The 24,168-nt window shown below is 37.1% G+C and overlaps 2 protein-coding genes across 3 annotated transcripts; both read left to right on the forward strand.

The window, feature by feature from the left end:
• The first annotated feature begins 5 nt into the window (after window positions 1-5).
• On the forward strand, window positions 6-16,898 carry cry1b (cryptochrome circadian regulator 1b). Of its 2 annotated transcripts, XM_053501061.1 has the most exons (13): window positions 6-42; window positions 3,616-3,984; window positions 7,045-7,153; window positions 7,639-7,781; window positions 9,865-10,049; window positions 10,138-10,226; window positions 10,741-10,881; window positions 11,048-11,359; window positions 12,160-12,311; window positions 12,918-13,120; window positions 13,876-13,971; window positions 14,657-14,716; window positions 14,920-16,898. In XM_053501061.1, the coding sequence occupies exons 2-13, from the start codon at window positions 3,827-3,829 to the stop codon at window positions 14,997-14,999; spliced, it is 1,728 nt and encodes a 575-aa protein (XP_053357036.1). In that variant the 5' UTR covers window positions 6-42; window positions 3,616-3,826; the 3' UTR covers window positions 15,000-16,898. The 2 variants fall into 2 exon arrangements, with proteins under 2 accessions (XP_053357036.1, XP_053357037.1); XM_053501062.1 differs by lacking the exon at window positions 6-42 and having other exon boundaries at window positions 3,915-3,984; window positions 7,058-7,153.
• Window positions 16,899-17,896: 998 nt separating this feature from the next.
• zgc:153031 lies at window positions 17,897-23,925 on the forward strand. The gene is made up of 6 exons (XM_053500617.1): window positions 17,897-18,080; window positions 19,887-19,936; window positions 20,485-20,590; window positions 20,809-20,935; window positions 22,056-22,171; window positions 22,260-23,925. Exons 1-6 carry the CDS (start codon window positions 17,980-17,982, stop codon window positions 22,336-22,338), a joined length of 579 nt encoding a protein of 192 aa, XP_053356592.1. The 5' UTR covers window positions 17,897-17,979; the 3' UTR covers window positions 22,339-23,925.
• The last annotated feature ends 243 nt before the right edge of the window (window positions 23,926-24,168 follow it).

Below are 24,168 nucleotides of genomic sequence, written 5' to 3' on the forward strand. Positions count from 1 at the left end.
ACATCCAAAACACTCGTGTGGAAGCTGAACCAGTGTAAACAAGTAGTCTGTTACATGAGTACCGCACACACCCCTTAGTACCGCACAATTATGCCTTCATATGCAATATTATATAGCCTAATGCACTGTAGTCCATTTATTTGCCTTCATTGTGCGGTTTCAGACACAACACATTGACAATACAATAATTTACGAAGCATTTAAAATCAAATAATAATCGATCGTGTTTCATTACTTCCATTTACGTGCATGTTTAAAAAATAAATCCTGTACTTTTCTCTTAATATCAGGATTTTAAATTTAGATAAAAATCATCACTTTGTCCTAAATGGCCGTTTTGTCCTTGAAAGCCTAAGCAGACAAGAATCCTGTAGAAGAGTGATAAAAAATATATAGATTTTGTCTATATTTCTATTTAAATAGAGCCACCAAATGTACATTATTGATCAATAACCTGCTTATAATTCTGTTTAAATGTAACATATGTCCAGAGAAAACTGATAGGGTTGAGATGAACACCTGGCTAAGGCAATAAGACTCTTCTTAATTAATATTTAATGGAATGCATAATGTATCACATATCCTGAATGGAGTCTTTCTTGTGATCTGAAAAGCATTTACACTGCCTGTCAAGGTCATTTAGGTCTGCAGATAGAACTGAAGATTGGAAAAAGCATTATACTGTTTAGCAATTACATAATGCTTTCTATTTGCATAAAAGCTCTGGTTAAGTATGCTATTCATGGTTTCAGTAATATTTTCAGGAGAGAATATGGTTTGGTTTCTCGGATTAGAAACTAATAAAAAGAAATCGATCCGTTTAGCATCATTTAATAAGCGTTTGCCCTAGTGATGAAAGCATCGTCAGTGTATTTAGTCACCTGTCCGTAGATATAAATATATGCAGTGATTTCTGATAGAATATTAAATTAAATGATTGCAATCTAGATTTTATTTGTTCATTGGTTTTCTGCGCACTTTTCGTGTAGTCGTTGTACACGGGCCATATTGGATTAAGTTTTCTGATAGTATCCTGCCATCTAGTGTTCATTGACCTGACCTTCAGGTTATAACGGAATTGCGTTTTAGCCGTGGGATCTAAATTAAGGAAGAGTGTAAAATACAATGTAATACAATTAACACTCAAATCAAATAGGAGCCATTTAACGTTTTCAGCATTGATTATGTGATACACATTTGATACTAGACCACGTGGAAACAAATCAAACACCAACTTTTGGATTGTGGGAAGAACCAGCGTATTTAAAAGGAAACCCATAAAGAATATAAAGAACACGCAAAGTCCAAACACAAAAGCCAGAGGCCAGATTCAAACCAACAGCTGTCATGGTGTATCAATAATATTCATTTGTGTGTAATATTTACCTGTTTTTTTTTCATAATATCTTTAAGTAACCCACATCCAAAATTATTATTTACTTTTTTTTATTAATATTACAACTTGCTGGTGCACCATATATACTTATAAATGTTACTTACATTTACCAACTGCATATACAATCATCATGTAAAATTTTCCCTTTTAATGGACCTTATAGTTTTCAGATGCCCAACAGACTGCACTATTGTAAACAGTCTATCACAGTTTTTTTGTTTTTATTTTAACTTCAACTAAGCACTTAATCTAGACCTTAACTTAAACCTTGTTCCTCATATGTGGTTGTATAATTTGTGAACTGGCAGCTGTAACATTGCAATTTCTCTTTGGGATATATATCTTATTGCATTTTCATTACAGATTTAAGGTAAAAATACATTTCCTACATTGCTTTGTGAACTGCCTAAGAGAAGATAATTTACTGTAGACCTTTCGAACCTCATGTTTAACCTTTCCTAGCTGACTATTAATATGTTGCATAAGCCCTTTCTGAAGCTATTCAATCTATAAAAAAAAATAAGACTAGCAAGGTCATGTTTTAAGCACAGTTAAGTGTGGTTAAAAAAATAAAATAACCTTTGCTAACTGTTAAATAGCCTATTAATTCACACTTCTTGCCTTGCCTTGCTGTCTTGTATTGCACTTTAATGTTTAGTGTATTGTTTATTTGATTAGCTGTTCTGAACCAATGCTGGGTGTGCATTCAATTTTAAATCTTGAAAAAAATGCAATAAAAATTTATTATATATACATTTTTTACAGTAAAAATTCTGAAAAATGGTGTGATTTTCATTGTATATAATGACTCACTAACTGAAGAATTTTCATGAGTTTTGATTTATTTTATTAGACCTCAATTCTGGACTAAAATAAATAGTGACATATTTGCAGTTTATTTGAGGATTGAGGAAAAGACTTCGAGGGTCCGATTTTGAACGTTCTTCCCATGCTTGGGGGGTTTCCTACGGGTACTCCGGTTTCCTCCCACAGTCCAATCACATGCAGGTTAGGGTAACTGTCATTCCAAAATTGCCTGCCGACCCCTTAAGTAACTGCCACAGGAACAATTAATATATCTCCTTGCCTAAAGTGCCAGATAGCACATGGACAAACCAAACTGCCAAAATTATTATTATTATTGTTGTTGTTATTATGTAGATATAAGACAATTAAATATTTTTTAAACCTATTTAAATTATGTATTATTAATTAAGTATTATGAAATATATAATTGAAGTAAAAGTTTATTAGGATTTATTACTAAATAAGGCTGTGAACAATGCAAGCGCCAGTATCTACAGAACCTTTTATTAAAGGGCACGACCTTTTTGTCAAATCAAGGGTCTTTAACCTTGGTGAAGTTTAATTAAACCTGTCACCGAGCATCTTAACATCACAGCTAAGAGCGAGACGATAAACTACCTTGACGTACTTTAAAATAATAACTACCCCTGCTTTCTGAAACACCTCTCAGGAGCCCGGCGGGAAAACATCATAGTTCATGTGCTAATCCGGGTACTGGGCTTCTATCCAATCAGCGCGAAACTCCGACAAACAGGTCTGTCTGTCTGCGGTCATTTAATCGCTGTAAACAGATTGCTGGACTTGTAATACCTTAGTTATGTTTATTTATTATGGCTTATGATTGACATCATCATTTTGGGGTTGATGAGGTAATTAAATATTGTCGTCAGTTCATTTATTTTTGACGCAAGGGCTCCCCACACCGTAAAAACGTGACATCCAGTTACGTGTCCGTGTCGCTTGGACCAACGGGAGAACGTCACGCCGTGCTTGCGCGAGCGTGTGGGTGGAGTCGCCCGCGCCTGAGCCTTTCAGCCGCGATAAAACGGGCGCTCACGCGCGCGGCCACTAGTACACTTAAATACTGCGCTCGCGAGTTACAAGGCGAATTACGACCGTTTCTTTCTTTGCGTGTTTGTTTGCGCTTTATTTCCGTTTCTGTGTTGTGTTGACATTTCGGGTTAAGTCGATAAGCTAAAACTAGCGAACAGACTAAATGTTGGCTCGGCTACTATATTAAGGCAAAATAACAATAATAATAAAAATCTGGTGACTGTTTTTTTTTTTTTTTTTTTGGAGTTTTGTCGCCTGTTTTTTGTACAGCTTGTTACTGATTTGTGAGTTTTACAGAATAATAATAAATAAACAAATAAATAAACAGTCGAATGAATGATATGTTTATTTCACTATAGTAACCAGCGTTTAGATAGTCGTCCAGTATAATTCACCTGAGCACCTTCAGCAGCGAGAGCATGGAAAGCGTCTTCCTCGAGCAAGGTTAAATTCGCATCGACCTCGGGACAAGGCGTACCTCCTGTCTGCTGCCAAATCCTTAGTCTAACCTGTGACCTGCGAAGTAGACTTCTGCAAAGTTCCTGTGTGCAGGACCGGGAGAGTGGAGTAATGGTGATTAACGCGGTGCACTGGTTCAGGAAGGGCTTGAGGCTGCATGATAACCCCTCACTCCGGGACTGTGTCTCAGGGGCGGACACTTTGCGATGTATCTATATTCTTGACCCCTGGTTTGCAGGTTCATCCAACGTGGGAATCAATAGATGGAGGTAAGACATGGGTCTGACTATTCTGTCAGAAATGGACACATACCTTGTGCCTTAGGTCTAGGATAAATAATACATCTACGTTCATGTATTATATACACAGTACTGTGGGCATATGCAAATATAAACGTCTTGGGCACATGCAAATAAATGCTTGGAGCAAGTATGTCTTTAAATGATAACAAAAAATTAATATAAAGCCTATGAAACAATAAAGAAGTAATGAAACAAAGTCAGTATCTGGCTTTAGACACACTTTAAAGGCCGCTTTAGTCTCAGGTAAAAAGTGTGAAGTTGTATAAGAATTTTAATGAGCATCCTGCAGATCGTCTTCTGACTGGGTGCTGGTGGCTCAGCGTGTTAAGGCTCTGGAGTTACTGATCAGAAGGTCTCTGGTTTAAGCCCCAGCTCCACCAGATTGCTCTTGCTTGGCCCTTGAGCAAGGCCTGTTTGCTCCAGGGGTGCTGTATAATGGCTTACCCTGTGCTCTGACCCCAGCCTACTAACAGAAAAAAGCTGGAATATGTGAGCATTAAATAATTCTACTGTGCAGTAATGCATATGCAACAAATAAAAGATGAACTTCTTTTTTCATGCTAAACCTATACAAGCATTTTTAGGGAACGTTTACTTTTGTATTGGAATTCAGATGTTTCGAAATCAGTGAGTTTTTGTACTAACTCAATAAAGAAGCCCTAAAGTAAAACGAGTAAAAAAAAATTATATATTTTTTAATAGTAAAGCTTATATTTAAAAACCCAGGGTTCCGAAGACTTTTGCACAGCACTGATAAGGGTCCCATGGGTTACCCATCAGATTGGTGGACCCAGGAGGCCAAGTCAGCAGCCTTGGGCTCTTTGCCTGCTGGGCCTCATGAATGGCATGGTGTGGTGCTCTGGTGCCTTTTTTATTTGGTGAGTTGTGCTCCATTGGCTTTTCTGTGGGATTGGACCAGGCAACCTGGCCTTTGATTCTGATGGGAACGGGTGAGGCTTGGTTGCCCATGATCCTGTCATCAATTTACTTATATATAATTGATAATGTATAATGTTATGGGGTGTTCATGTTATGGCTAATTGGATGTAGAAATTGTTTCCTTATTTAGAGCATGCTTTTTACTTGATACTTTTGCCAACATTAAGGCCCAACAGGTACCTGTTAAGGCCCTCTCTATTCTGAAGTGCAGTGCTCCTCTGACCCTGGGAGTTGGCAATTTTGATTTTGATGTGATTAATTGTGCAGCATTACACATCAAGATTCTGAAAATGTCCTAATAAGACTGTGATGTTCTGTTTATGTAAAGGAACTTTTCTAATACTTCAATTTCATTTTGATCCTTGCTTACATACACAGCACGCAAATAATGTCACTGAGTAAAACTACAGTTGTTCAAGGTTACTGCTGATGTACTTTCAGTAATTTAATCACAACTTTGGCTGGACACCAAGATCCTTCAAGTCACAGCTTGTCTTCTTTTATTCAGCTACAGTTTGACGTTTTATAAATCACATGCATACAGTACTAAAAATTTCTCAAGGCAATCTGTACAATACAGTCTGTAATACAGGGCCAAACGTAGGATAAAGCTGGTCTGGTACATGTGTGTTAAAGAATAGTGTCTATGTATGGTAGTGAGAGATCTTACTAGGAGGCTTTACTCCCACAGTCTGGTGATGACATAACATGGAGCGGACCCACGTCTTCTGCCCTGGCACAGGACAGATGGAACTGGGTCAATGTGTCAGCAGTAGCAGTTACCACATTCCGCAGTCAGCTCTGACCTACTTTTCCTCATCTTGCCGTCGTCACCACTGCTGTTACATATGCGCGTGCTCACACACATATACACACACACACACACACACACACACACACACACACACACACACACACACACACACCAGTTGTGCTGCTGTAGAAACACAAAAATGCATATGGATTGTATGTGCTGTTCTTTCAAGCTACAATACCTCTGTGTTCCTGTCAGCTATTCCTACCTATTACAGGACTTATTATCTATAAGAATATTTGAGTTTGATGTATTAAACAGTGCTGTTTACCTTTATGTTCGTATTCACTGTTAAATAATGCAAAATAATAACTGATCATTTCAAGTCTTGATTAGTACACCTCCATATGCAAGTGGATAAGATCTGTCCCAGATTCCCATTTCTCTCTCTCTCTCTCTCTCTCTCTCTCTCTCTCTCTCTCTCTCACTGTCTCTCTTTCTTTCTGTCTCCTTAAACAATGACCTATTTTAAGATGTGTGTGTGTTTTTTTTAGGTATAAAATACGGAAAACATATGTTTTTTGCGCATTATAAACACATAACATCTAAATTACTGAAAAGCTCTTATTATACTCTTATTACATTCTTAAATGCTCCTTTCCTACCATGCTACGTTAAATTAAAATTAAAAAAACTATCCTAGCTAAGTGGGGTTTGAGTGGACCAGATGTCTTTGGGAAGTCTGTCGTCAGACTGGATTTTTTCCGGCTGACCCAGTCTCACTGTGATGCCCCTGACAGGCTAAACGAAATACAAATGCAGCTCAGACAGGATTTAGCTCTTATGAGGATGAATATGCACCAGCAGCACAAACCCGTCCTAGACCTTGTGTAATAGTGAAGGTCATGTAGTGTTTTATTAAAATGATAGTGATGATCAACTGACCAGGAGACCTTTGTATAGGTCTCTGCTGCTGAATGTAAGGTTTAAGCTCATTTGTTGAAATTTGTCTAATGATTTGGGGAAAAATCAACTCACTATATAGTTTGGAGCACATAAAGCTGTGAATATTAAATCCGTTTTTGTTTTCTGACATTAAATGCTTTTATTTTTGCTCCCCGGCTGGTATTTTCCATACATTCTTAGGAAGCACTCATCGTTTGTGGGATAGGAGCATTGTCAAACCCACATGACTTTCATTATAATGAGCATAAAAGCATTTTGCAAGTCATCTGCCTGTTCAGAAACTATTTTAAGGCATAATATATATACAGTAGTACCCACGAACATTCAATAAGCATGACTACTGTTGTGGTTTCATTGCTTTATTTCAGGTTTTTATTGCAGTGTCTGGAGGACCTGGATGCCAGCCTTCGCAAACTCAACTCTCGCCTGTATGTAATTAGAGGCCAGCCCACTGATGTCTTTCCCAGACTTTTTAAGGTAATTAAACTTCTGAAAAAATTGGTCATTACTCGCATTAATATTCTTTTTCTAAATATATTCCCCAAGAGTGGGCCAAGCACAAAACAACAAGCTGCTTAGTATTTTAAATTAAACAAAGAATAAAATGTAACACAGTTACAGCTTAAAGCATATAAATTCATACAGAAAAGCTTTTGCTTAGAAATAGTTAAGGTTTTGGGTAAACTAGTCGATAGCTTTTACATGTGGACTTGTCTGTGTTACTCCATGTGGTTTCACAAACTTGAATATACAGGCTCTCAGATATCTGTGATTTGTTTAGAAACATAATGTGCAACAATTCTGTAGCAAAAAGAACTGTGGCCTTTTGCCACAGAGTGTAAATTCTCTATTTAAATAGTTTGGAGTTTGTGATGATCTTATAAAGAGTTAATCAGTGTAAGAAAGCTGATCAATGTTCTTCTTCTGGAATAAAAACAAGCAGTCTTTGCTCTTTACTGCAGGATTGGAAGATCACACATCTGTCATACGAGTGTGACTCTGAACCATTTGGGAAGGAGCGGGATGCAGCCGTCAAGAAGCTGGCCAATGAGGCAAGGGTGGAAGTCACTGTTAGAATCTCCCACACACTCTATGATCCAGAAAAGTGAGTGTTTATATGTGCATATTTCCATATGGCTTGTCATCTTGCATTTATATGTGTTATTTGGCAGGCACTTTTATTCCAAGCAAGAGAGACAGTATAACTCAAGCACAGGGCAGAACGGTGTAGGTTGTAGGTATTGTTGTTGCTGGACACTGGACACTTTCTTTAAGGAGTAAAATCCTTCAGCACCCAAATGGTATCAAAAGCTACTTTAAAGACCTTATTGTGTAAGTTTATATAGGTTGTGCAGGTGTAAAGAAATCTCTGCATACAGTGCTGGTCATAATTATTGGCACCCCTGGTTATAATGTGTTCTTAGGCTTTTAATAAATTCCTTTTTTATTGCAGAAGCATAATCTCAAAAATTGTAGAAAAATCTAACCTTTAACTCAAGTGATAAAAAAAAATACATGACTAAAAAAAAAGTATTTTTCTTTTTTTAAATAATCCGGACACAATTATTGGCACCCCTAACAATTCCGATAAAATAAATGTAACTGGAGCATTTTTGTCATTTTTACTGTAGTTTATAAAGTTTATCAGAGTATCTAGAAGCTTTTAATTAATAATTCACGACTCCCTGTTTGATGTGACACAGAGGCCCATTTCTCTTATCCACTATTCAACATGGTAAAGACAACAGAACACCCCATTCAAGTAAGGCAGATGTGTGCTAACCTTCATAAGTCAGGCAGTGGCTACAAGAAAATAGCCACTCGCCTAAACTCGCCCATATCTACAGTCAGAGGAATCATTAAGTAGTTTAAAACAACTGGAACAGTGACAAACAAGGCTGGACGAGGACCCATGTTCATCTTGACACCCCGCACAGTGAGGAGGAAGGTAAGGGAAGTTAAAAAATCCCCAAAGCTTGCTGTTAGAGAACTGCATCAAAAAGAGGCATCTTGGGGTCACAAAGTCTCCATAACAACCATCAGACACGATCTACATGCCAAAAAGCTGTTTGGGAGGCATGCAGGTGAAAAACCTTTTGCCACTTACAATCACAGACATAAATGTCTGGAGTTTGCTGGGACTACAGCTGGGACTGTGTGCTGTGGTCAGATGAGACTAAGCTAGACCTTTTTGGCAACAAACACTGTCTGGGTCTGGCTTACAGCAAAAGATGAGTGTGCGGAAAAGCACCCCATGCCCACTGTGAAGTAGGGTGGAGGATCTGTGATGCTGTGGGAACGCTTCTCTTCCAAAGGCCCTGGCAACCTTGTTAGGGTGCATGACATCATGAACTCTCTAAAATAACAGGACAGTTTAAATCAAAACTCGAAGGCCCCTGGCAGGAAGCTGAAGTTGGGTTGTCATTGGGTCTTTATGGGCAAGATAATGACCCAAAATGTGTGGTGAAATCTACACAAAAACGGTTCTGCAAACATAAAATCATGCTCAACCCAATTGAAAACCTGTGGGGTGAGCTGAAGCAGAGAGTGCATGAGAGAGGACTCAGGACTCTGCATGATCTAGAAAGATTCTGCAAAGAAGAATGGTCACAGATCCTTCTGTAATCTGTATTCTCCAACCTTGTGGAATGTTATTGAAGGAGATTAATTAAGTGCTTTTTTGGAGTTTGACGAAGTATTAACATCAGGGATGCCAATAATTGTAGCCACCATTATTTCATACAAAAAAAATATTCTTAATGTGGAATTTTTTTTCCACTGAATAATTATACTTCAATAAAAGGTTGGATTTTTTCTCTCCTTTTGCGTTGTGGTTCTATTTTGTTTAAATAAAAAAATAATTCATTAGAAGCCTAAGAACACATCTTAACCAGGGGTGCCAATAAGTATATAGAGCAGTGTTTAATTTTGTTGATATTGTGAGATCCATCTTGAATAAACAAGGGTAAAATAAAGTTTGGGAAAAACATAGTTAATTAACTCAAGTATGTATACAGTAGAAGTTACAATGAACTTAAAAAAAACATTAAAAAAACAGTAATTTTACTCTTTTTTTTAAAAAACATTTGTAGGGTTATAATTTTTACTGCATCACCCTCTTTCCCTACAACCTTTCCCCACTGGCTTTTTCTCTCTCTCTCTCTGTATCTTGCTCTCTCTCTTATTAGGATCATCGAGATGAATGGTGGGCAGTCACCTCTCACTTACAAGCGCTTTCAGTCAATAATCAGTAGAATGGATGTTGTGGAAAAACCATCAGAGACCATTACTGCTGAAATATTAAGCAAGTGTATCATGCCTATTGGTGATGACCATGACGAAAGGTTTGGTGTGCCCTCGCTGGAAGAGCTTGGTATGATTTATTTATTTACTTTTTAAAAATTATTTGTGTATATGTATATACACCTGCTATGTTCCTAACCTATGTCGTTTTGCTTTAGGCTTTGAGACAGAAGGTCTACCATCTGCTGTGTGGCCAGGAGGAGAGACAGAGGCTCTCACTCGTCTAGAGAGACACTTGGAGAGAAAGGTAGGCAGAATCTTTTCTCAGTGAGACTTGGTACAACAACTGTCTTGGATTTGATTTACATTTAATTCGGATGATATGCATCAATGGTTCAGAGAATAATGTCTCAATTGAAAATTCCGATGGTGCTAATGCAGTGAAATGGATTATGTGCGTGTGCATTCTGTGCTCTATGCATTGTAGTGTGTTGATGCGAGAGCACCGGTAAAGATTTTATAAAGGAGCAAGTAGTAATATGCTGTTCTGGCGATAAGGATAGGCTTTTTGCAAGCTAAGGTTGTTGGACAGTGATTATAATTGTATTAGTTTCTCTTCTATTTCCATGAGATTTAAGGTTCTACCCTTCTCTTTCAAAACAATAAGCTGTTTGCATACTCATAACAGTAGCACTGTAGATATCTGATAATAGACTGATAATATCTCTGAATAAGCGAAATCCAATAATATTACCCTTGCATTTAAATGTCATGTGCATACTGTATTTCCTTCTAGAATTTCGATTTGTATTATTATGCAGGCATGGGTGGCTAACTTTGAGCGTCCCAGAATGAATGCAAATTCATTACTGGCCAGCCCTACAGGTCTGAGCCCTTATCTACGTTTCGGCTGCCTTTCCTGTAGACTCTTCTATTTTAAACTCACAGACTTGTACAGAAAGGTGAGCATAAAGCTACAAGCTGGATTTTATTTGACAGGCAGTAAATAGTATATCTATTTACTCACATAAGACACACACAAATTCCATAGTTATGTTATTTTATTGTGACAGTCATTTTGTTTCAGTTCCTTGAAATAATTATAAAAAAAATTTCCGTCGATATTAGGTAAAGAAAGATAGTGTCCCTCCACTTTCACTCTATGGCCAGCTGCTATGGAGAGAGTTCTTCTACACAGCCGCCAAAAACCAGCCACGCTTTGACAAGATGGAGGGCAACCCAATCTGTGTGCAGATCCCATGGGACCGTAACCCAGAGGCATTAGCAAAGTGGGCAGAGGGCAAGACAGGTTTTCCCTGGATTGATGCAGTCATGACTCAGTTAAGGCAGGAGGGCTGGATTCATCACCTGGCGCGGCATGCAGTTGCATGCTTCCTCACCAGAGGAGACCTGTGGATCAGCTGGGAGGAAGGTGTCAAGGTGGGAAAAGAGAGCTGTTGGCTATAATCCTGAAAATCAACTTAAAACAACTATATGAGAATACAGTGCTGGTCATAATTATTGGCACCCCTGGTTAAGATGTGTTCTTAGGCTTTAATAAATAATTTTTTTATTTAAATAATATATCTCAATGCAAAAAGAGAGAATAAACCAACCTTTTTTTGAAGTACAATTATTCAGTGAAAAAAAAAATCCCACATTAAGTTTGGAAGAGAAGTGTTCATCACAGATCCTCAACCATACTTCACAGTGGGCATGGGGTGCTTTTCCACATATTAATCTTTTGTTTTACGCCAGACCCAGACAGTGTTTGTTGCCAAAAAGCTCTAGCTTAGTCTCATCCCTTCAAACTCCAGACATTTATGTCTCTTACCTTCCTCTTCACTGTGCGGGGTGTCAAGATGAAAATGAATTTATTAAAAGCCTAAGAACACATCATAACCAGGGGTGCCAATAATTATGACCAGCACTGTATAGGAAGTAGACAAAAATCAATTTTTATTTCGGTTTTGTAGACAGTATATGCATTTATTAATTAATTTGATTTGATTCCATGGTTCCTTTTTTAATTTTATATATTATTATATAAATAATAAATAAGTCAATAAGCCCCAATGGTTTAACTATGGTTAAGCTAAACCCAGGCTAAACCATTGGTATTAAAGAATAGGACCAAAATATTTGTTTCATGGTCAATATAACTGCTAAAGATTGTTATTTGACTTCATCACTATGTGTTTGTCCTCAGTTATGACTGTGTGTGTGTGTGTGTGGTCCAGGTGTTTGAAGAGTTGTTGCTGGATGCAGATTGGAGCGTTAATGCAGGCAGCTGGATGTGGCTCTCCTGCAGCTCATTTTTTCAGCAGTTCTTCCACTGCTACTGCCCAGTGGGTTTTGGTCGCCGAACTGATCCCAATGGAGACTATATACGGTAGTATTTCTCTCATTGATATGCACTGTCTGGCCAAAAAAAAAAAGAGTTATATGCTAATATGTCATGGGGTTTCTTTTGCTTTGATTACAGCAATGGCGTAACTTCGATAAGCTTATGCAATGTCACAACATTTATTTCAGTCCAGAATAGCATTATTTTCTCTCCAAAGTCTTGTATCGATAATGGAAGAGTTGAACCACTGAGTAAAGCCTTCTCCAGCACATTCCAAAGATTCTTAATGAAGTTATGTTCTGGAATCTTTGATGACCGATTATTGTTTTACTCTTTTACATTTTGAGACCAGTAAATGCTAGCATTGTCATCGTGGGATATACCCATGCCATCAGGGGAAAAAAATACATTGATGGAAAAACCTAGTCATTTAGTATGTTCAGGTGGTCAGCTGACCTAATTTTTTGGGCACATGACCTTTTCCCAATGCACAGTCCGTTCTGTATGCTATTTTACAGACTCTTAACTGTTTGCTTATTTAAATTCAAGTGGTCATCATTATTTTGTACCAGGTGACCTACAAGTAGAAGTAATTAGCAGTACTGAACGTTCTAAAGAAAGCTATAATATGCAGATTTTTTTTCTCCCCAGACGGTATTTGCCTATATTGAGGGGTTTTCCTGCCAAATACATTTATGACCCCTGGAATGCACCAGAAAGTGTACAGAAGCTTGCTAAATGCATCATTGGGACACACTATCCCAAGCCCATGGTGAACCATGCAGAGGCTAGCAGAATAAACATTGAGCGCATGAAGCAGATCTACCAGCAGCTGTCGTGCTACAGAGGCCTTGGTAAGTATTTGAGGTAAATGATGTAAAGGATCTGTCAGACAGTGGTCATCTTGGTATTTGATTGTGAACAGCTGGGGAAAATTAACCAAAGACTAAATAAAACGGTTGTAAATTCACTGACCACTATAGAAGGTTGTGTTAAAAAAAACGGGAATAAAGAAGCTGCTGTTTGTGTACGAGGGTTTTCCTCTGCCTCAAAGATCAAAACATCACTAGTCACTTAAGTCATTATATTCAGTCAACACTAGTCCACTCCAGTATTATTAAGCAGCAGTTTAAAAAGATGTGCTATCTGGCTTCATGTGCCTGTGAGGAAGTGCATTTTAGCTTTCACCAACCCTCATTATTGTGTAATTATAGAAGAACTAGCTTGGACGAAAATCAAATTCAAATTCAAATTAAAATTTTATTTGTCACATACACAAACATACACAGTACGAAATGTAGTGAAATGCATTATACGACTGCCATTGACCCTAAAAGAGAATTAAATTTTTACAAATAATAAATAAATATGAATAAAAGAAATACGATAGAAATTAAATTAAAAAATTAAATTAAACTAGGAAAAATAGAACTAAAAATAAAATAGAAATGTGCTAGGAAAAAATAGAACTAAAAATAAAAATAGAAATATGATGTACAAAATAGAAATATACTGTGCAAATTGAAATATACTGTACGGTGTGTGCAAATATGGACATGTTTATGCTTGTGCATATAAACTTTTTATAACTTATCTTGATGTATTTCAGGGCTTCTGGCCTCTGTGCCCTCCAACATGGGTAACAGTGAAGGTGCAGGAGCAAGTCTGAACTCTGTAGACAGCACACAAGCGATCCATACTGCAGGTAAATTTACTATGCGTTTACTGCTTAGCACTGTAACCAGTCAAGAAAGAGCTACAGTTAAGAAGTGTCTGATTATTCTGGGAGGTAAACTGTCAATTGTCATAAAATGGGTGGATGCAGTAATTTAAGCTTAAGCCTAGTTTCTGGACCTGGATACATTCCAGTCAGAAATCTTTTTTTATAGAAAAAAGGCATACAATGCAAATGAACCAGACATGCCACTGATGTACATCATGGCAGATTTAGGTTACATTTAGGTTACAAGAAGGTTTTATTTCTATCTACCAGTGCACCTAATCCCCACCAACAATCAAGAACATTTGTTAGCCTGCTCATTGTCCTATACTGATCAACTAACTGGCACTAGTGCCCAGCCACAGGCAAGTGTGTATTGAAACTGTTCTATTTAGGAGTTATACAGCTGTATAAAAGACAGGACTTGTTTATACAGTGAAAACTGCATTCCACAGTGAATGGTTTCTTTTTTTAACAAGGAAATGATTTGTATCAGTCTAGCTATCAAAAAAAATGTTAACATGTAAACACATGTTGAGACAAAAGAGAAACAATATTTCAATTCATTTGTACTCACATACAGTATGGTGGCATTGACAAATACATAACCTGGAACTTTGAACCCTAAAATGCTCACTTATTTTAAATGACTGATTTTCCTCTGTGAAAGGTGTTTTGGGAACCGGAGAAGTAAAACCTTGCAGCCAAGACACAGCACAAACACAGCGAGGTAAGCCAAACACTGTCCTGTATACACACAGAACATGGCAAAAGCAGATTATAGTTAAGGGCTGGGCTGTACTGTGTGCATGCCGATGAAATTTCATCTGTTATTAAAACAAGGTCAGGACACAGTCACACCCACGCAAAAGAACATTGTGTGCCTTTTTCAGTGTCAGTTGACTGGAGTGTTTGTTCGGGGTTTTTTTTTAGGCAGAGGAACAGCCACACTAAAGCGACAAAGTGAAGAACCTGAATCAAGCAGGGGATGCAAGATTCAGAAGCAACAGTAACAGGCCATGTTCAGAGTAACAAAAGTATACACTCTCAGTGAGAAAATCTAACATCTCTTCTCAAGCTGCCTGCAGGGTGTCATCCAAATGGTAGTAATTAGGGCCTTATAGATATAACTTATTTGCTCGTATAACTTTTACTATACGTGCCCTGGATATTAGACTGTAATGCTTACATATTTTATTATAAATCTAGTTCATAACATGTACATATTTAGATTATATTATGTGCATTTGAAAATACTGTATGTATAATATTTAAATGTTTTGTACAACATGTAAAAAATGTTTGTTTACTGATTTTTATATATAGTGTCCATGCACAAGCCTCCTTTTCTGTATTTCAGCTCAGTGTGGAAATATACTCATGGACAATACAGACATTGTATATGTACATTTCTTACAAAATTAGTTTGAGTTGAATAAATACAAAATAATTCAAAATTAAAGTGTCCAACAAAACCAGGAAAATAAAAATTCAGGCAATGTTAATAATGACATAAAGGCAACTTTGACCCACGATACGTCCTCATTACACATCCAGCAAGTCCAACTGCAGCCAAATGTTGTTGATTAGTCTGACTTATCGTGTGTAATCCTGGAATACCAGCAGCAGTGTCAGCATTTTCTGAACGATTTCTCAAATGACGCTATTGTCTTAGTGTTGTCACTCTTGGACTTCCAGACCTAGGGCGATCAGCAGCAGAACCAGTTGTTTGGAATCTGTTCTATAGGCTGTACATTCCAGGCAACTTCAAACCGCCTGACGATTTATACATGCATTGTACCAAGTTGAAGGCTTCCTATGGCCTACTTTCCAAAGACAAAATGCACCATCAGAATGTTTTTCTTACTTTTAAGTTAGACATAATCACATGGCAAATTGCATGCTCTACTGAGCATGACAGTAATTGTACCATTTCTGTGTTCTTAAGTAAAAAAAAAAAAAAACCATAATTGTGAATTTGATTTTTTGGGGGGTTTTCGTTGAATTTTTTTTTTATAACTTTAATAGCGCAGAGTTTTTGTCCATGAGTATATTTGCATAGTATAAAAACCATGCATTTTCTTTTGTATTAGTGTATCTGTGCCATAATGATGTACATTGCAGACACTTGGAATATAATTTTTCATATGTCATAAATACATAGCCATGATTGCATTTATATAATAATAATAACAATAATAATCTAGCAGAAAAAATACCCCACTGCTTATTTTCTTGTAAATGGTTAATGAAGTTTATTTTTGAATGAAGTGTGTGACCCAGTTCTAGTTTGTTTTTGTACAATTACTGGGACAGTATAGTCTGCGATATTAATATGCATGTACAGTACTAATTATTTAACGTACTGCCAGACTTATATTTTTATAAGGACAATACCTCTGTTTTAAGTTTCTATGCCCTTTTATTAATTGGCATTAAATCATAAGTTTGCATTGTAACAGTTCACTGGTAATTGCGGTAATGTAGATTGATGTGCCTAGGCTGATTTTTAGTAGCCAAAGAGTATTTTTATCTACCAGTGCACCTAATCCTCACCAACAATCAAGGACATTTGTCAGCATGCTCATTGTCCTATACTGACCAGCTGACTGGCACTAGCGCCCAGCCACAGGCAGGTGTTTACTGAAACTGCTCTGTACTGTCCTATTTAGGAGTTATACAACTGTGTGATATGAAAGACAGAACTTGTTTATACAGTGGAAGCTGCATTCCACAGTGAATGGTTTCTTTTTTTAACAAGAAATTATTTTTATCAGTCAAACTGTAATAACTGTAAATAATATAAAGAGAAGAGAAACGATATTTCGATTCCTCTGTATGTCTGTGCATATGGTGGCATTGACAGATAAAAAAAAAAAAAACCTTGACCCTTCAAATACTGACATTTTGAATGACTTGTGTTTCTCGTCTGAAAGGTGTTTTGGGAACCGGGAAAGTAAAACCTTGGAGACTGGACACTGTATGCTGTGTGCATGCATCGCACCAAAGTTAAAACATTCCCATGACCTACTTTGCAAATACAAAATGCACCGTCAGAATGTTTTCCTTCCTTTTAATAACAAGACATATCAACTGGACATAATCACATAATTTTCACAAATCACAAATTTCATGCTCTACTGAGCATGACAGTAATTGTACCATGTCTGTGTCATTAAGTAAACTTTTTAAATTGTGTATTAGATTTTTTCTGCATTTTGTTTTTACATTTGCAGTGGACAAAGAGCTGTTTACACTGTTTACACGCATAGGTACAGAGGCTTAGAAAAACAATCAAGGTCCGACCTGTCTGCTCTGTACAAATGCCAGCAAAATCGAGCCAGCACATACGACATAACGAACTCTGTCCAAAATGACGTCAGATTAAGCACGAGCGTTGAAGGCAGACCACTTGGGTTTTATACAGTGATAAGATTCAGCCGTCCCCGAGGCGCACGCGGTGTTGCCAGATTGATGGATTTCCCATATGTACGTAGCCATATTAGAAGGAATATTGCGTCGAGCTAGGAACTAGGGAGAGTAGAAGGCAATATTAAGAGTCTGTTAAAATGAGGGATCACTTATCAGAGAGGGAAGCTTTTAATATATTTAGTTAGTTATTTATTAATTTATTTTGAAAGAAAGACTGGACTGAAAATCGGCCTTAAAAGTACGAACATATGAGAGCCAGAGTTGAGACCTATAGGTGGCGGTAATGCAATATACTGGATGCCAAAGGGCGTGCCATAAAACAAAGGGCGTGTTACTAATTACTTGCCTTGACTAAATAAACCTGATATTTTACTAAGCGTGTGGTTTTGCTTGTTTAAAAAAATAATTCAGTAAAGGATATTCAGTCCAATCTGGCAACTCAGGTCAAATTCCAGATGCGTCCAGCGCTTCTGAGAGAAGTAGGGGAATGTTGCAACCCGTTCGCCATCCTGAGTAACATGCATGTTGTGCTGGCTGTGTGTGTGTGTGTGTGAGTGAAACATGAAGCCGGGGGATGAGATACAGAAGCCTATTCGGCTGATTGCAGCAGCGTGCAGTAATATGGGCATCGGCAAGGATGGTCGCCTTCCGTGGAATCTTCCGTAAGATATTAGGATGTTTTTTTTTCCTCAGAAAAATGAACCGTACCGTACAGTACAGGGCATGGTTAACATGACGCAGCGGTTTTACTTCTGTTTACGTAATATTTATTGATGGGCGGGGCCTAAAGGAAGAACATTGATACAGTCCATTCAGAAAGAATCGAAGATGAATGTTAACTATACACTCAATATATTCATGGTAAAACATGACTATGAGATTATATCACATGATTTCTAGATACATTCTTTTATTGTCATTGTAGATAGTACAATAAAATTATAAAAGAAAAAGGGTAAATAAGCATAAATATAAACTTTTACCATGCATGATCAAGATATGTCCAACCCATCTTGTGATCAAAAATATTGGAACATGCAACTGACAGTTGTTTCTTGCCACCCTGTTGAATAGACTGCTTAAACATTTATTCTTTCATTTACCTTCTATCCCACTTATCCTGTACAGAGTCGCGGGAGGGGGGGTCATGGGCAGGAGGCGGTGTACACCCTGGACAGGGTGCCAATCCATCAAAGGGCACACCCATACATTATGGCCAATTTGAGGAAACCTTAGAATGTCTTTGAACTGTGGGAGAAAAAGACTTTGGAGTACCTGGAGAAAACCCACTAAGCACAGGGAGAACATGCGAACTCCATGCACACAGACTCGAGGCTGGAATCGAACCCGGTGCCTGGAGGTGTGAGGTGACTAGGATAAAGTTGATAAAGGGATAAAGTTGCCCATCAGATAAAAATATTTTTGCTGTCGTGGCTACACACAGTAAGTAAGAGTAACCCATAAAAGCTAAACTTAAACCAAAGTAAATCACAAAATCATGCAAACTTTGCTATTATACAAATTTATATATACTATAACAATAATTAAATGAAAAGCTGTGCCATGTGCTCACACGTCTTATAGTCAAACTGACAGATGGTAATGTAAAGCTAGTGTATAGGATTTAAATTTGAAAGGATTTTTACTAGTGCTCTCAGACTTTGGACCCCAGTGTGTGTGTGTGTATGTGTGTGTGTGTGTGTGTGCATGTGTATCATAATGGAGGATAACGTATCTCACTGACTTTACTCATGGTATGGTTGCTTTATGGGGGAAAAGCATCCACAAGGGGGGGGCATACTGGCAGAGCTTCCTGTCCTGAGCTAACAGGAAGCCAGTGGTGACTCAACCCTTTACAGCCATGGTAAACACTAAGTATGTTAGAACACTCAACTTGTCAGTTTGGCTTTAAAAGCAAAAGGAATCGACTTCCACTTCATTGGTAATTCGAAGCTAGAATGTTAGAACAAACTCAATGACAATTGGGAAGAATGTTGCCTATATGAAAAGTCTAAGACTAGATAAATACAATGAACTTCAGTGAAGACATGCAGGTAGCAAAAATTAAGCAAAGTATCATAGAAAAACAATATTCCAGATAAACAGACATTGCTGAGGCTGCAGTGGGTCAAACCAGTTGGAAAAAACTAGAAAGGAAATTAGTTGCTTTCAGAGTAAATTAAAGTCTGTTGATTTCTTTTGTATGTGTGCTGTTTCTCCATTTAGAAGATATTATTCAGGTAAAAAAAAAACACATTTGAAATGAGCAGTTTTGGCAATGTAATTTTTTTTTCTTGTGGGGTCCACTTGACATTGGACAAATTCGAATGTCACACAGTACCTAAACAAGTCAGACATCCACCGTCTTTATTTAAGAGTTAAAAAGGCAACTTTTTAAAACTTAATTTAATGTCCAAGTATAAACTGTAAAATCACAATAGACCGTTTTCTTTTTTTGCAATCTACAGGACAGAGTTTCAGTTCTTTTTAAAAACCATCACAGCTGTGCATAAATCAGGTAAGTAATGCGCACATGTCAAAGATGTTATTTAATGGGTTTCACTTGGCTAGATTCAGTGCTCAGATGACAAAGATAATATTTAATCTGGAAGCTTGCCCTGGCGTCTGCATGCCCCGTTCCAACACACCGTGAAGTGATATGTCTGGGTAAAGTGTTTTCTCTGCACTTTTGAGAACACTAAGTAATTTGTAAGAACTTCTTTACCCCATTGGTACTTTACTCTGTCACTGACATTGTAAGATTTTGGGTGGAATCTTTATGAACAACCTCAAAATATAAGCTCTATTTGTTCTTCTTGATAATTCATATGTAAAGAATCAGGCAGTATTAGGTGAGCACGTTTTGAGTACATTACTATTGATAGATATTAATGTTTTCATAAGCCTGGTCCTGCATAATTTATCATTTTGTTCAAAAATAGCAATTTAAGAACCTCTGCTAAATGGCTGAATGGCTGCATGTACTAACAGTGCAGGACATGGTATTTTAGGAAACATGGCTATAATAAATCATTACATGCACACTTAATGTTCTTTCTTTCTCAGGAAAGAAGAATCTAATCATATGGGGTAAATACAGCTGGTTCTCCTGCCCAGAGAGTGTTTTCCCCCTGGCCAACAGCCTCAATGTGGTTCTTAGCAAAAAGCTTATGTAAGATGATTCATTACATTGGCAAAATAAGCATCCATGTGATAACTAAAGCAGAGCATATACTACTGTGCCTTTTTGAGCTTAAGTAGTTATGTGCCTAGGACATTCTGTAAGATATCATCATATCATAAGAAATCATACAGTATATTGTATAGCAATAATACTGTATTGATTTGTTTGTGTATTTATTTATTTATTTTTAATAACTGCATTCCCAGGTCTGTCCCAAAGCATGCTCATTACATCTGTCAAGAGTTTTATAGTGCAGTTGAATTGGCCTCTCGTCCTCCTCTTAGTGACCTCATAGAGACCATCTGGATTTTAGGAGGAACTCGGGTATACCGGGTGAGATTTAAAATCACAAATGTATTTTTTTAGATTCTTATCTGTGGATCTTTGTTAGTCCAGTGACTTAGGTCCTGAGCCACCCCTCATTTCTTCAGATGTTCGCATACTCTTGCAATTAATGTACAGTAGTCTTGAGGAATAGTTCTCAAAGCTTCTTGAAATACTTTTTTCGTCCTTTCGTCCTACTTTTTTTTTGGCTTTCATTGTAGGCCAGTTTTTGTCTCTCGTTTTCAGTTCAGTCCGTGTACCAGACCAGTTTCAGAGGAACGCTGTTTGTTTGTTAAACCACACAGTGACCTCATTGAAGTATAAAATAATCTAATTTAAAGCATGAACCCGTGAGAAACAGGTGCAGATGATGACAGATGATCAGGTCAGTGGTTAGTATACTGGTGATGCTAAATGCTGAATGGTTTGAACAGACGAGATCGGAAATGAGGTTGCTGCTGGGGTTGTTACATAAACAACCAACTTTTAAATAGCCTCTTGCAGAAAAAAAAAACTTTTGTTTCCGTTTCTTTAATTTAATCTACATAATTGAATTAAATGTATGTCAAGATATGGAGGATGGCTCAACTGGCTCAATCTTTTGCACAGTACTGTACTATACTATACCTCTGCTGTATACTTTACTTCAAAATGCAAAGGAAACATTTTGCATAGTTCATATTAGGGCTGCACGATTTGATAAAAAATAATTGTGATTATTTAGAAACATACCGCGATTGCGATTTAAACTGATATGTAACTATTAAATGTGCCATTTTGTATGCAAACATATTCATCTAGGCTGATGGCAAACAAAGAAACAATATTTATTGATCAACTCAAATACTTAAACTATTGATATATTAAATAATTATATATATATATATATATATATATATATATATATATATATATATATATATATATATATATATATAACTCATTAATGTATTAAATCATTGATATACATAAATTCCCAACTATGCATATATTGTTTTTACTCTAAAATGTTTAGGCCTTTAATGCTTAAAAGTGTCCACAAACTCATACAGTGAATGTTTTGGCATATTATTACATAATAAACACAATAAACACAGCATTTCCATGCTAAATATTTAATTCCTTACAGGAAGCTCTGGAGCATCCGTGGTGTGATGTCATCTACCTCACTAACATCATGGCTGACTTTGAGTGCGATGTATTTTTCCCAAGTTTTGACCAAAATGTATATAGAAAACAAAACAAGTAAGATAGTTTTGTGTTTCCTTGAAAAGCCTATGTTTCCATGAAACGCATTTTCTGAACTCAGTCATTATTTGCCTTTTTTTTAAAGGTTCCCCGGTGTGCCAGACGAGATCCAAGAAGAAAATGGCATCAGATTTCAATTTCAAGTCTTTAAGAGGCAAAAGTAGCATTTCTGTCAAATGTCTCTTACTGTGCTGACCAAATTAGCGGGTTTTACACAACGTTTTATAAGCATTTACAAACCTGAACTTTTTCATATTTTGAGTTTGGAGAATTGCCGTTTTACGAACTGTACAGATTTTATCTCTCACTTCAGTATTATGGGTTATTGTACAAGGGTCAGTCAAAAATTATCTGCACTTTATCTGTAGAATTTATTTTAATTAACTTTTAAAAAAAACAAAAACATAATTTTTTGACATAACCTTAAATATACATTGTCCATCTATCAACAAGCTTTTATATTCTCATTAAAAAATGTTTTATGCTGAGCTGTGAGCCACAAATGCACTGCTGTCTTCACTTTTTCATTAAACGCAAATCATCATCCTCGCAGTGCTGCTTTCAGGGGACCAAACAGGTGAAAGTGTGATAGAGCAGGATCAGGACTATAGGGAGGATGCTTTAACAGTGTGGGCAGAAGTGTACAGATGTGCATTGTCATACAAAATCACAACACCCTTGGATAGCAGTCCTCTGTGTTTAATATGAAGTTAAGACTCTTCTAAACTGGCGCTTCAATAAGCATCTTACTGTAACAAGCACTGTTGAACGTTTGTCCTGATAATGTTCCAATACCGGCCCTTGAGAATCCCAGAAAGCCAGTTGATGGTTGTCTTTCAAACTTTTTCTTGATCGTCAATTGAGGATGTTTCCATTCCATACTTTGCTTTTCTGATAAGACAGTGTCGCCAATGGAAGTTTTAATATAACCAGAGTGCGGATCATTTTTGACTCACCCTCATAGATTTATGATAATCTTAAATACGTCTATTTCAGTTCCAGGTTGTAATGACAAAATGTGGGAAAGTCCAAGGATATTTCACTACACTGCAGTATTATTTACAAACACCAAATATGTTTACAGTAACCAAAAAGGAATATGCTTATTATATTAAAATAAAATAAAAAAAGAATATTACATAAAATGGAACAGCAGATGGTCAAGGAGGAATGAATGCCAGTGAAGTGCATGTCAGCTCTCTCAGTGGTATAGACTGCAGTATAACAGTTTGCTTCCACTTACTATGACTCATTCCATTGCGTATAACTTGAACAACCCAAGGCACTAGAAACATTGAGCTTCTCCATCCTACAAGCATAAAGTGCATTAATATACCATCTGCTGTGTAAAGTCAGCATTCAGTGCCCTCACTGTTATTTTATCCTCACAAAACTAGAATACATTATGTACTTGAAATCATTTTTATAGTCTGTTAAATGACGAACAAGGTGCATTCGTCAACTTCGCTGGATAGCTACAATTCCAGTCCATTTGCGGACAGCCAGACGTATTGTTTTTATGGTTGCATTTATCTGCCTGAAAAGTTTAAATAATTTTGTGGACTGCTCTTTAAAACATCTTTAAATCATGTGAAATAAAGTTCTAAAAACGATCTTTCCAATGATTTCAACTTTCACAGTTCTACTGTACGTGATCTTTTATTTGTTCTCCTTCTGTGTGCATGGGATTTCTTTAGGTTCTCCAGTGTCCTCCCACCTCCAAAATTCATTCCAATATGTTGCGTCTATGTGTAAATGATTGTGTAAATGTGTATGGATATTAGCAGGAGATCCTTTGGGTCCTCCGGGTTGCAGAGTGAAGTCTCCCTGGATGGGATTTGTTTCTTTGGCACATCCCATGGAGACAGGATGAACAACCTTGAACACTTTGCCTGCTAAGTTCTCTACATAGCAGGCTGTGATGCACTGAGTGTACTGATGGCTTTCTGTAGTGCCAACAATGACTTTTTTTAGCACTTTGTCCTTTTCTGTTG

The sequence above is a fragment of the Clarias gariepinus genome, chromosome 7 (assembly GCF_024256425.1).
Source record: "Clarias gariepinus isolate MV-2021 ecotype Netherlands chromosome 7, CGAR_prim_01v2, whole genome shotgun sequence".
In the NCBI taxonomy this organism is placed as follows: Eukaryota; Metazoa; Chordata; class Actinopteri; order Siluriformes; family Clariidae; genus Clarias; species Clarias gariepinus.

Excerpts from the sequence above, each read along its gene's own strand:
- cry1b (XM_053501061.1), top strand. The coding sequence starts at position 3,827 with ATGGTGATTAACGCGGTGCACTGGTTCAGGAAGGGCTTGAGGCTGCAT. Across the intron at positions 10,882-11,047 it reads TCACAGACTTGTACAGAAAG|GTAAAGAAAGATAGTGTCCC; the intron begins GTGAGCATAAAG and ends CGTCGATATTAG. Across the intron at positions 13,121-13,875 it reads GTCGTGCTACAGAGGCCTTG|GGCTTCTGGCCTCTGTGCCC; the intron begins GTAAGTATTTGA and ends GATGTATTTCAG.
- zgc:153031 (XM_053500617.1), top strand. The coding sequence starts at position 17,980 with ATGAAGCCGGGGGATGAGATACAGAAGCCTATTCGGCTGATTGCAGCA. Across the intron at positions 18,081-19,886 it reads CGCCTTCCGTGGAATCTTCC|GACAGAGTTTCAGTTCTTTT; the intron begins GTAAGATATTAG and ends TGCAATCTACAG. Across the intron at positions 19,937-20,484 it reads CACAGCTGTGCATAAATCAG|GAAAGAAGAATCTAATCATA; the intron begins GTAAGTAATGCG and ends TTTCTTTCTCAG.